Source organism: Microcaecilia unicolor, chromosome 11, assembly GCF_901765095.1.
Source record: "Microcaecilia unicolor chromosome 11, aMicUni1.1, whole genome shotgun sequence".
In the NCBI taxonomy this organism is placed as follows: domain Eukaryota; kingdom Metazoa; phylum Chordata; class Amphibia; order Gymnophiona; family Siphonopidae; genus Microcaecilia; species Microcaecilia unicolor.
The window spans coordinates 178,376,836-178,389,618 of NC_044041.1; the positions used below are offsets into that span (position 1 = coordinate 178,376,836).

The 12,783-nt window shown below is 44.3% G+C and overlaps 1 protein-coding gene across 2 annotated transcripts in view; it reads right to left on the reverse strand.

Moving 5' to 3' along the window:
- Positions 1–290: 290 nt before the first annotated feature.
- The window catches only part of LOC115481093 (delta-like protein C), a 57,470-nt gene continuing 44,977 nt past the window's right edge, over positions 291–12,783 (reverse strand). For both annotated transcript variants that reach the window (XM_030220117.1, XM_030220118.1), the window contains exons 7-9: positions 11,431–12,103; positions 10,475–10,589; positions 291–1,391 (exon numbers count right to left, since the gene is read on the reverse strand). In XM_030220117.1, the coding sequence (XP_030075977.1) occupies positions 1,386–1,391; positions 10,475–10,589; positions 11,431–12,103 (794 nt within the window). In that variant the 3' untranslated portion in view covers positions 291–1,385. The remainder of the gene's footprint in view (positions 1,392–10,474; positions 10,590–11,430; positions 12,104–12,783) is intronic.

Genomic DNA, 12,783 nt, shown 5'->3' on the forward strand with positions numbered 1-12,783 from the left:
CCATGAATTTGTTATAACACCAATTGCATCTATCTCCTGGAATGGCGATGCCATAACAGGTCTTTGTAAGCCACATTGAGCCTGCAAATAGGTGGGGAAATGCGGGATACAAACGCAATAAATAAATAAATAAAACGAAAGGAAAGGATTATTTTAAATATGTTGAAAATATAAAAAGGAAGGTAGGGTAAGGGAAGTAAGTGTAAGAAAAAAACGGATTAAAAAATATGTTCCCTAGACAGACAGACAAGACCCATTTGACAATGTAGACATTTTTGGTTCGGGCAAAATATATATTTTATTGCTTTCTGTTCATAGGAAAGGGACGTACAGAAAGAGAGAGACTGGAAGATATGAACACACTCGTACACACATTTCATAAATATGAACACATTTAAATAGTTTTTATATAGAAGATATAATAAGGTTGCATCTTGAAGCTCTGTACACTGCATTTTGTTTTTAAATAATAAAAAACGAAAGTTGAGCTTTCCTTTTTCAACTATAAAAAGTCTTATTCATCATGTAAAATAGTTCTTTGTTTTCCTGGGTATTGCATTTGACGCTTGGCATTCAATGGGACTGTTCTAGTTTTTTTCCCCCTCCTTCTAAAGGGGAGAGGAGAGGTGCACCACTTCACCACCAGCTTCCAACATTTTCTTTTTCCGTAATGAAAGAAAAAGAGCTTGCTGTACCCCCCCCACTATCCTTCTAACTTTCTAACACCGGTGAACCCTCTGGTGTGGGTTTCTTGTTTCTTCGATGAGTTGAAAGAGAAGCAGGCAGTGTGCCGTGACCGACAGAATGCACGATAGGGTTGGTTCCATTGCCAACTCTGCCGAAAAAGGACCAGCCTCTTTCTCAAAGCCAGAGCCGAGGAGATCTCGGAGTATTCTGGAACTGTGCTCCTAGTGCAACTTATTCCCAGCTTTCCTTCACATCCGTCTGCCATTCACATGTGTCTCCTGAAACTCCATGCATCCCCGGATGCTCCAGATCCGTCGGCCATTCCCATGGATAGCTGTATCCATTCTTCAACCATCTCATGCCTCTAAGAAACCCATTGTCCATATACTCTCTGTTTCACAAGTCCAGGATAACCCATATTCATCCACCTGCTGTCTTAACACTTACTGCATATCCATCTGGTGTCTCAGACACCACATATCCACCTGTTGTCTGATGCCTACACCACATATCCAACCTTCTAGTAGAATGAGCTCCAAGCCAGGGTTTTCAAATGGTGCATCTGTTCCATAAATAGCAGCAGAAATAAATATTAAATATTAAAAAGTCTATATTCATATAAAACTCCCAAGTCCAGGAAGGCTGTAAACATTCTTTAGCTGGGGAGCTCAGATGGCTTCAGGCCCGAAGTGGGATCTTCAAACCTAAGAAAAAGAAAAGAAAAGAAATGAGAAAAAAAGCTCTTCTATAGAATTGACAACATTGTGATGAGCCCTGCTTCTAGGGTTGCCAACTGGATCCAGACTTGCAGCAAGTACATGCATGGACTTGTAATCTTGCTTTTCTTAGACGATGTAATGGAGCAATCAGAACTACAAGTCTCAACATGCAATGGACAAACCAGGACTAGATCAATCCTGCCAAATACATTGAAAATCAATTGGCAACCCTATCCTGTCCTCTATGGTCCTTCCTTAACGTCCGGGAAGGAGTGGAATCTTCTCCCTTCCTTTCACTACCACTACAGTATACTTCATAGACTGATTCTGTGGTCAGCCAGATCATCTCGTTAGTATGACATCACAGGATAGACACTGAGAGAGAGGCAGCTGCACACTTCCAGATGTGTCATGCAATCAGTGTCTGCTGATCCTCCACACACTACACTAGTTGACTGGACCAGGGGTTTAGCCAGACCTCGAACTGTGTGTGTGTGGGGGGGGGGGCACATTTTTGCCCGCTTTCCCGCAGATCCCTCCCCTACCGCAACGCCACATACTTTGCTGGTGAGGGTCCCCAACCCCCGCCAGCTGAAGCATTTCTCCAGTGCTGCTGTCTTTACATCGCCTACCCTTCTTCCTCTCACATTGCGCATGCTTGAGTTTAATGAAATTGAGCATGCGTGAAACATCGCACATGCTCAGTTTCACTAAAACCGAACATGCAAGTGACAAGATGGAAGCAGGCAATGTAAGGAGAGCAGTGCTGGAGAAACACTTCAACAGGTGGGGGATGGGGACCCCAGCCAGTCAAACTGGGGGCCCTGGATCCATTTGGGGGGTCCAAGGCCCATGGCCCCACGTAGCTACGCTACTGGACTGGATAGATTCATGTCTAGCTCTCGAGCGGAAGCGTGTTTCAGAGTCCGACTTTTCCTGGTGAGAGTGGTGTGCATGCCATTGGAAGTGTGCAGTCAAACTAAAGTAGATTCCATTTTCAAAATGTTATGCAACATGTCATGGAAGGAGCCATTTTGTTTACAAGTGATGTCATCAATGAAATCATGCATTTTGACCTTTTTATTTTTATTACTGGCATTTCTTTCAACTGCAAATATATCTCTGGTGCATTACTGTAAAAAAGCAAACAAACCCTAATAAGAAAATGTCGACATTTCCATTGGCTTCTGTGGATGACGTTCCCCTTAAAATGGCTCTCTTCATGTTAACGGATGTTATACTATAAAGTTACATAAAAATCTTGAAAATTGGGTAACAGAGGCAGATGTTCAATAAATTTCCAGCAATCTAGTTTTGCTCATTACTCTGAAAATAGGAATACAGGGTTATCATAATATATATGCTTTGATTAACCAACTGTAATCAATCCCTCACCATCGGAGGGGTTGTAATAGTTACCCTCCAAACCAAGCAGCCACCTCAGGAGTGAGCTGAACTTTGCTTTGTTTGCCTACCATAAGTTATCTTAATTAACTTAACTAGAGCTTCTGTCCTGCTTAGGGAAGTAGATGAAACTCCCCCCCCCCCCCCCCAGCAGTTAACTAGAGCTTCTGTCCTGCTTAGGGAAGTAGATGAAACTCCCCCCCCCCCCCCCTCCAGCAGTGGTTACATCCCCAAAGACCAGTGCTAACATATTTGGAAAGGAACAACTGTAGAAGGAAAAAGAGGTGTTACTATTTCATGGATTTGCTTTTTGCATTCAGAAGGTGAGGTGACTTCAATCCCTGGATCACTCATGATAGATGCGTACCTCGGGACAGTATGAGTAGGGTTACCATATAGCTCCAGAAAAAGGAGGACAGATTGAGCCAGTCTGGGTTTTACTTCCATTGCTTTCAATGGAAGCAAAACCCGGACTGGATCAATGTGTTCTCCTTTTTCTGGAGTCACATGGTAACCCTAAATGAGGTATCATTAATATGTTTCAAGCTACTTGTGATTCGTGCCCCCAGTGACAGATGTGCTAAACCTAGACGTATAGTGAACCAAGGAAGAGAAAAACGATAAGAATTCAACATGTGAAATCATGAAAAGCCATAAAGAATTAAAATGGAAGCATCCTTTGCCCACCCACCAGGATTTTCATTAGGGAATGACCAGAGCTTTATCTTGGAGTCTGATTTCTTGTTATAGTGAGACCTGTTCCTAGTTGCTGCCCTTTGCATGGTGGCTTAAGTACGCAGTTAGCAAAGGTCAGCCTTCATCATTAAAACAATCAGCAATCACTTTAAGACCACTGTTAAGAGGAAAAGAGATGGGGAAGAAGCAAAAAAGAAAAGGGAGTGATGTGGACTGATATTGTAACTGAGAGAGTGCTGTGATAGACACTGAGAGAAAGATGAGTGAAATTATCCATTACACAATTATTGAGAGCAAAAAAAAGGTTAATTGAGGATACAAGAGACATCCTATATTGAGCAAGCTCCTTCGTTGTGTCCAGGGATGGGTAATTTGTATTGTGTTTGGCACCCTCAATAATTTTGAAATGTTGGCGCCTGTGCCGAGAGAAATCAAAGTTGATTACTTGTAATACTTGTAACGAGTATTCTCTGGCAAAAGATAGGGGGTGGCGATGTTATCAAACAGTGCTGACATAGAAGATATTTTCCAAGGTCCTCCTGCCTCTCACATCCACCCAATCCACCTTTGGAAATCTCTCCCAGTATTCCCTCACACTTGTGGATAGTTCTGCTTGCACCCCCTCCCACTCCTGGGAAGATCTCTCCATATTTCCTACCCCTGGAAGGCTTTCCTTGTATCCTCCTCACAGCCCAAAAGTTTTCTGTTTATTGTCTTCACCCCATCCAAAAAGGTTCTTCCCACATTCTCTTTTCTTCCCTGATAGCTCATACCATATCCCTTCTTTGGCTTTCCCTGATTCTATCTGTCCTGCAATCCCCACTGCACCCTGATGTCCTTCCAATACTCCCCATCCATCACGAGCGGCGGCATTTAACATAGCGTTAACTTCCTGTGCTGTATGGGCTAGTCTTGCAGTATGAACTGTGAGACCTACCGGATCCGTGCAACTCATGCTGCAAGACTAGTCCTGCACAGTACAGAAAATTGACATTTAAGAACCACTTTTCTTGCTGGCCATTTGAGATCCAGGTTGCTTCTTTGCATTTGTGCATGGCTCATCCTACTAACGGGGGGGGGGGGGGGGGGATGACAGGAAGTGGAGAGGATAAGCCACACTCTGTACTATTTAGCCTTCAACAGCCAGCTCAACTGTGCAACTCCAACCTCCCAGAGCTGCCAACCCTTGCCAGACTATGGTTTCCATAATGGGCCTTGATAGCCCCTGCCTAGTCGCAGTATTTAGTCTCTGCCCTCTTACTAATAGGCAGGATGGAATTTGGGTGTTATAGTACTTCCTTATTCATGTCCTGGTTGTAGGGGTAAACAGACACTCACAGCAGCTGTTTTGGGGCATTTAAAAATGGCGCTCTTGACTCTTTAATGGCTTGTAACTAAATGGGAATAGATGTCATAATTTGAACAAAATCTGAAAAGGCGGGGTCTTCAGGTAGAGATCCAGGCCTCCTTGCCTGTGGAGGAAAGTAGTTCAGTCGAGAGTTCCTATTTAAAACATATCATCTGACTTATAAGGGGACTCCCATGTACACTCAAAGCCACTCTCTAGATAAATTGGAAATGACTTCTGGGAAAGCTCATATTCTAAAGCTGACCACTTTTCAGCACAGATGGACAACTCCTAGTGGTATCAGAGCCAGTTGTCAATGAACATCTGGAGAGCTTTCTTTCTCAGAGATTATTCAACTATGACTTGGTTCTGGCATTAAATCTCTGATAGGCCAAAGACGTTTGGATGCACAGAGGAGGCTGCAGGGGGCAGAACACTCAAACCTCCAACTGGAGTTAGGCCAGTCACCACATAATGTAGGACACTCTTCATATATTGACTAACATGTCTGTCACCAGGATGTGAAGTTCCTTCTTGAAGATTGCTGATCTAAGGAGTCAATGGAGCACAGCAGCAGGACTGAACTTCTTCAGGGTGTCTCAAGGTAACATCATGGTGAGTGCTGAATTGAAGGTTGAATTAGAGTCACACATTCCTTCTATTCTGGGAATCATGCATTTAAGGAGATCAGTGCTAATGTACCTTTGGTGAGCCCTCAGCATCAATTCTCCATGGTTGTATGCTGAAGCACTTAAATTAATGACTAGCGTGAGCTGGTATAACAAGACCTTTCTGGGTCTTTGGGACTATCTTTGAGCTTCAATACCAATGTTTATGTTTATTAAAAAAAACTTGATATACTGCAATTTCTGGCTAGTGAATCACAGCGGTTTATAATCCATTTAAAAACAGCATATAATAAGTAGAGGGGAATGCCATCGGAAGCGATACATTCCTTGGCACATCTGAGTCTCCAGCAGTCAACATGGATCTATGGTCCATGTGTTTCTTCAGTACCTTCTCAGAGGAGCTGGACTGTTTCCTAACATCAAAACGAGACAATAGTCTCATCTTGTAGATTTCATAGCATTCAGCAAAATCCTAGAGCAGATTCTACTGTGGGACACATCACGATCCTTACCCAGACATCTGTTTGAGAGGACACTCCCTAAAACTAATGGGTAGCACATTTAAAACAACTTGTAGAAAATACAGGCTATGGAGAATGTGGTCAAGGTATGTAACATAGCTGGGTTTAATAGAGTTTGGAGAAATCCTGGAGAAAAAAATCCATAAGCAATTACTAACTAGATAGTCTTGGAGACAAAGAATGGATCTACTCTTTGGCATCTGCCAGATACTTTCTAGTGACCTTGATTGGCCACTGCCAGAGAGAGGGTGCTGGGGTTGATATTGAAACACGGCCCCATGTCGGGTCATGTACACTTGTGGTGCTGAATAAAGATTATTGCAAGTTGTCTCTGGCTGTGAAGAATCCTTGGTCCACCTCTACTCTATGGACATCCTTTGTTCATAGTCTGGGCACCTCTTGAAGTAGTTGGCTACTTTCTCTGCCATTAGCAGAAAAGTGGATGGCAGAAAGACGAGAAGACATTTTTAAAACAGAAGAGAAAATGAAAATTGTGCTTGTGCAGCCTGCAGAGCCTTTCAGAACCTGCCACAAAGGTGGTCAACTGACAAGGACATTGAAAAATAAATGTATTACAACACTGAAAAACCTAACTAAAAGAGAGTAGAGAAAGAAAAGAGAACTACCATGTATGCCCAAAGGGGTTTTTAAGTCTTCACTCAGATCCATGAAAATTATGTTCCTTGGCAGCTCTGTCAGATATTAATCACCCCACTCCCACCCCGCCACACATATCTGTATGAGTGAAGTGAACTTTCTATCTTTACAAGTCATCTATAACTACCAAAGCTGAACTAGTGATCCCAAAAGAACAAGTGACGTTGTGAGAATTATAGTATGAAATATTCCAATCCACCATAAATCATAGGGTTAAACCAGTACATACTTTAATTATTTCAACACAACAGTCTCGGCTGCTTCTTTTCTCTCCAACAGGGAATTGGCATTAACAGCCTGGGAAATTTGTCTTTTTCACATTCCCATTAAAGAAATCCAGAAATACAAATAGTCCACCTTAATGGGAACAGACAGTTAACATGAAAGGAAAATATAAAATAATGGTGAATCAAAATTTAGAGAAACCAATTCAAATGCCACAATAAATTCTAAATCCTCAACCCATCAGCTTCTTTATCAATCAAAAATCTTTCAAGCCAGTTTGGATCAAAATAAAAATTAGTGAACATCATTAACCTTAATCAAATATTTACAAGGAAACTGCAGTTAAAAGAACCTCTAATCACTGTTACCCTACCCTTCAACTTCCAAAACTCCTAATGACGCAGTTGAGTGGTTTGTGCCACATCAGGAAATATCCATACAGGCTGACCACAAAACTGTACATCTTTTATTTGAAAATAAAGCTTCTGTAAATTAATTTCTCCTGTTCAGTAGAGAATGTAGCCAGAAGAGTGTCCTAGTTTCAATGGCGTCTTGAGATGTCTCCAAAAAAAGCTATTAAATCTATCGACTCAGACTCAACAGACACTACCTCTCTGACACCCTCCACCTTGATGAATACATACATAATACCAATTTCTAATTTTCCTTTTTATTCTATATTTCCCCAAATATATTTGGTTGGGTCATGGTGGCAACCATCCTGGACTAGGCTGGGGCCACGTAGCCTGCTTCCTTTTATATCATTACAACCATGGGCCCTGATTCTAGTCATTTAGGCTTCACTCCAATGCACTGACCACAACTTCTTCCCCCCTCCTCTCACCTCCTTGGGGGGCTGGGAACGCTGCTTTAGTAGCATCCCCAGGTCCTGGCTAAACCAGGAAGCAAAACTCCCAACCCAGGAATTGAATAGTGAACTCTCTGTAAGGTTGTGCATAGTACTGACCATCTGAACCAGCAGACCAGTCCTAGCATATACACTTTTATAGCTCTCCAAGACCGAGCTGAGGCAGAAGACATCAAACCAGTGGGTCCTGATGTTTTTTACAGATTGCTTATCTGAACTGCTTTTGAGATACAGAGGGATGACCTATAGCTCTGAGGCCAGTTTAAATCTATCTGGAAGAAAATAATTCAGGAATTGGTTCAGTTCTACCTTAAAAAATGAGCCGACTGGACAGAGGGGGGAAGAAGTGAAGAGTAACCAAGGAAGCATCACCAGAGGTGTGTATCATGTGGAGGGAGTGTGTAACAAACATTGCATATGATTTACCTTCAGGGGACAAGACACGTCCAAGGCCATGCCCCCTTTTGAGTTATGTGCTAGTAGAATTAGATGCCATGCTTTCTAGATTAACCTGCAGCCAGATGCATGTACAAAGTTTAATGAGTGCCAATTGACTTCAAATGGGCTGTTAGCACCCAGTTATTGACAGTTGAGAGCTTGTTACTCAATTCAATTGTGTGGGCATCTTAGGCCTGTGCACAACTTTCGCCTCCATATATAGAATCCAGGGGATAACCCCTCATTCTATAATCTCATGTGCGAATTTACACACCTTGTGCAAACTTTTGCATGTGTAGGTTATAGAATACCTAGCAGTTATGTGCATGATGCTATTGGCGCTAACAATCAATATTTGGCATTCGTTGCTATTGATTTGCACTGATTTTATGCATGTTATCTACACTTAATCCTTACTCTGTAATGTTAGCGCACAATTGCAAGAGGGGAATACATGCGGGAGGGGCATGTGCGGAGAAGGGGCGTTGCCTAGCACTTACATGCTAATTTTATAGCATAGTCATTTAAATGTGCAACTGTTGCATTTAGGAGTGAGCATTTAGTGACCAGTGGCAAAGACAGGGGGTGCAACAGTGAGATCTTCCAACTGTGAGCCCTCTGACTCAGTGGAGTACCAAGGGGGGGGGGGGGCGGTGGGGGCGGTCTGCCCCGGGTGCACGCCGCTGGGGGGTGCCGCGCGCCGGTCAGCTTAGTTCGTTTCCATGCTCCCTCTGCCCCGGAACAGGAAGTAACCTGTTCTGGAGCAGAGGGAGCATGGAAACAAACGAAGCTGACTGGCGCGCGGCACCCCCCCAGCGGCGTGCACCCAGGGGGGTTCTTTCGCCGGGGTGGGAGGGGTGCCCTTTCGCCGGGGGGTGGGCGCTGCACCCGGGGGGTGGGGCGCATTGGCGATCCACCCCGGGTGTCAGCCCCCCTAGGAACGCCACTGCTCTGACTGCCTCTCTGTGTGTTCCAAGCCTCATTCTGGTGCTCCAATAGCCTCTCTTGATTTGGTGTATTCCAAACCTCATTCTGACTGGTGCCTTCAGTGCTTTTCAAGTCTTACTCTGGCGTCTACACTGAGGGGACAGGGGGTGCATACGCAACAGATGCACTTTGTATAGATACGCCACTGCTAGGGACATGGCGTAAATGTTCACACCTAAATGGTACGTAAATGCTGACTTATGCTGGTATATGCAGAATTGCTGTTATAGAATTTGAGCTTAATGTGAGATAGTTTGGTACCTCATTTTAGGCAGCCTTTCTTGAATTGACCCCATAATGTATTATACCTGGGCACTTTTTATTCAGAAAAGCTATGTTTTGGGCACAGAGTGGGAGAAACCCTTTGAAAACAACCCCTAATGCATTGCAGTGTCTGATCCTCATTGCCTGCGCTCAGCATGGAATTGTAATACTGTAATTTTCAAGGCCTCCCAGAATCCTCGTCTTTGGGAGGGATGTTGGTAGCAGGAAGTAGGTGTCAGGATCTATCCAAGAAGACTGTTTTCTTCTTCCCACCACTCCACCTGCACATAGGTGCATCAGCAAGTCTGCTGTTCAGGATATCCACACTGAATATGCATAAGGGTGATCTGCACACAGTGGAGGCACTACATGCAAATTGACCTCATCCACATTCATTGTGAACTCCAGTACTGGCTTGACAAACACTGCCTTGCATTGAGTAGTGCTTGGTCTGTCTGCAGATTGGGCATTAGGAGGGGCCTGGAAAGTAGGATGGGCAGAGAGGAAGTTGAACCTGAAAGGGAGGTTGAAAAAACGTTCATATCTGCTCAGCTCAATGGCTAAAACACATCACTGCTTTTCTAGTTTCATTTAACTATGAGTGTGAGACCATTTCTACAATAGCTGAAGGCAAGCCAGGGAGCATTAGCCTACAGACCCAACTCCTGACCTTTGCATTCCACTGCTGTGACCTTTGCTGTTAAAGGATCAGTTCTGGGTTTGGTGTCACCTACTGGTTTGATGAAACTTTTTGCTGTTAAACTTTCCCCTAGTATGGAATGGGGCCAAGGGAGTAGGGTTACAGTTTGGAGTAATTCCGTTCTTGTAGAGGGCTTCATGTCTTCAGAAGGAGTTGGGAACCACAGCAATGGGTAACATGCACCTCCCCCAAACCCTCAGTGCCTAAGTAGCATGTTCATCCTGAGGATCCCTGCAGAGAGCATCTGAGCCTGCTCTATACAAGACTCTGAAAGGAAACAGCATTAATTGAGTACTTTTGCTTTGAGCACAGCAGGAGCTAAAGCACATACCTCTGTGGCAAAAATGCACTGCTCCGAAGGGTCTGGAATGATATAAATGGGGTGGTAACCCCCTTCTTTGGGGTAACCGACAGGTGAACTGCAGTGTCTCTGCTCAGACTTTTTACTGCAATAGAAAGAATGAAATGTGTTAGAATATGTTTACAAAGAATTGAGGGTAGAAATAGAGCTGCATTCAGACCTGACTTAACCCTAGGAGGGAAGGAAAATGAAAGGAGAAGTGAAGGAGCAGGAGATGAGAGGAAAGACAGCTAGATCACATGAGAAGGAGAGACAAGGCAGCAAGACAGGAGGGAAGTGAAGGAGTAGGAGAGGAGAGACAAGGTAGCAAGAGAGGAGAAAAGTGAAGGAGCAGGTGAGGTGAGGTGAGGCGAGATGGTAAGAACAGGAGAGAAGGAGAGATGAGGACGCAAGAGCAGGTCAGCATATCTAGGTTTAAGGTTTGGAGAAGTTCTTGGAGGAAAAGTCCATAATCTGTTATTGAGATGGACATGGGTGAAGACACTGCTTGCCCCAGGATTGGTAGCAAGGAATGTTGCTACTCCTTGGGATTCCAGAGTGTTGCTACTCTTTGGGGTTCTGCCAGGTACTTGTGATCTGGATTGGTCACTGTTGGAAGCAGGATACTGGGCTAGATGGACCATTGGTCTGATCCAGTAAGGCTACTCTTATGCTCTTATGAGAAAGAGAGATGAGAAAGCAAAAGCAGGAGAGAAGTGAAGGAGCAGGAGAGGAGAGGGATATGTAGGAAAACTGGCTTTTCCTTTGACGAATGAGGGAGGGAAAATGCAAACAAAACTCTAAAAGTAAATGGGAAAAGAAAAACACAAGAAAAGAAGAAAGAGACAAACACTAGAAAAGCAGAAGAGAGGTGAAATAAGGAGAGGAAGAAAGACAAAGAAAGAAAGGCTATGGACCAGATGAAAATTGCAAGGCTGCACACTCACTTCTCCTGCTTCTTTTTACCAGCAGGCTGTCCCTCGGTGACATTTCGCTCCAGGAGTTTCTGCTTGTAGTTGAATTTGTTGCTGAGACAGTCTGTGCTGAACCGAGGCTCCTTGTTGGGTATCTTGAAACGCCCTGGTGCAATAAGAAAAGAGTCCCTCTCCTTCAAGTTGTTTATCGTCTCCAGGCCACCCTTGCTGCTCCCTTTTCCTTGTTTCTGGTTCAGCCTCACTTGCCTGAGGACCAGCACAGCAGCACACACCATCAAAGCTAAAGTCACCAGCCCCAGGCCAAAGGAGATAGACAGGGCAACTGGGAATGAGTCATCGGCTGCCTGGCGGCTTGGGGATGGGGTGGGGTCCTTGACCCTGAACTCACAGCTGGGACCCATGAAGCCCGGGGGGCACTCGCACACATGTCCTGAAAAGTGGGTGTAACAGGTAGCACCATTGGAGCAAGGGTTGCTTCCGCAGGCATCCATGCGCACGCTGCAGTCCTTGCTGCCATAACCCAGGGTGCAGGAGCAGGTGTAGCTATTGATCCCATCCACACAGGTACCACCGTTGGCACATGGGTTCCTTGCACAGTCATCGATGTTCAGCTCACAACGGACACCGTTGAAGCCAGTACGGCATTTGCAAACCATTCTCTGGCCCAAGTCCAAGCAGTGTCCACCTAAGCCAAGAGAAAAGCAAAGGAATCAGGTATATGTCCACAGCAAGCTGTCTCATGCACTCCATATACATTACCGGGTCAGAAGAGTTTGGGGATTAGGAGGAATAGCATAATAGTAGAGAACCAGAGAAGCCTTGATCAAATCCCACTGTGGCTCTTGTGATCTTGGTCAAGTCACTTAACTCTTCATTGTCTCAGGTACACACTTAAATGAGGTCTCATCAGAGACTTATACAGAGGCACTATCACCTCTTTTTTTCCTGCTGGCCATTCCTCTCCGTATGCACCCAAGCATCCTTCTGACTTTTGCTGACATCTTTTCTACCTGTTTGTCCACCTTAAGACCATCAAATACAATCACCCCCAAGTCCCACTTTTCTATCATGCACAGAAGTACTTCAGCCTCTGTACTGTACTGCTCACATGGGCTTTTGCAGCCAAAATGCATGACCCTGCATTTTTTAGCATTAAAACATGGAACATGTGTCATATCTCTTGGTAAATTTAAGATCTTGATTTAGCTAATGCCTTCTTAATAGTAGCTCAAGGCAAGTTACAATCAGATATTTCCCCATTCTTGGAAGGCTTACAATCTAATTGTGCATAGAGCACTGTGCACAATTCTGGAGATATAAACAGAATGGAAGCAGTCCAGAAGGTGGATACTAAAATGGTCAGTG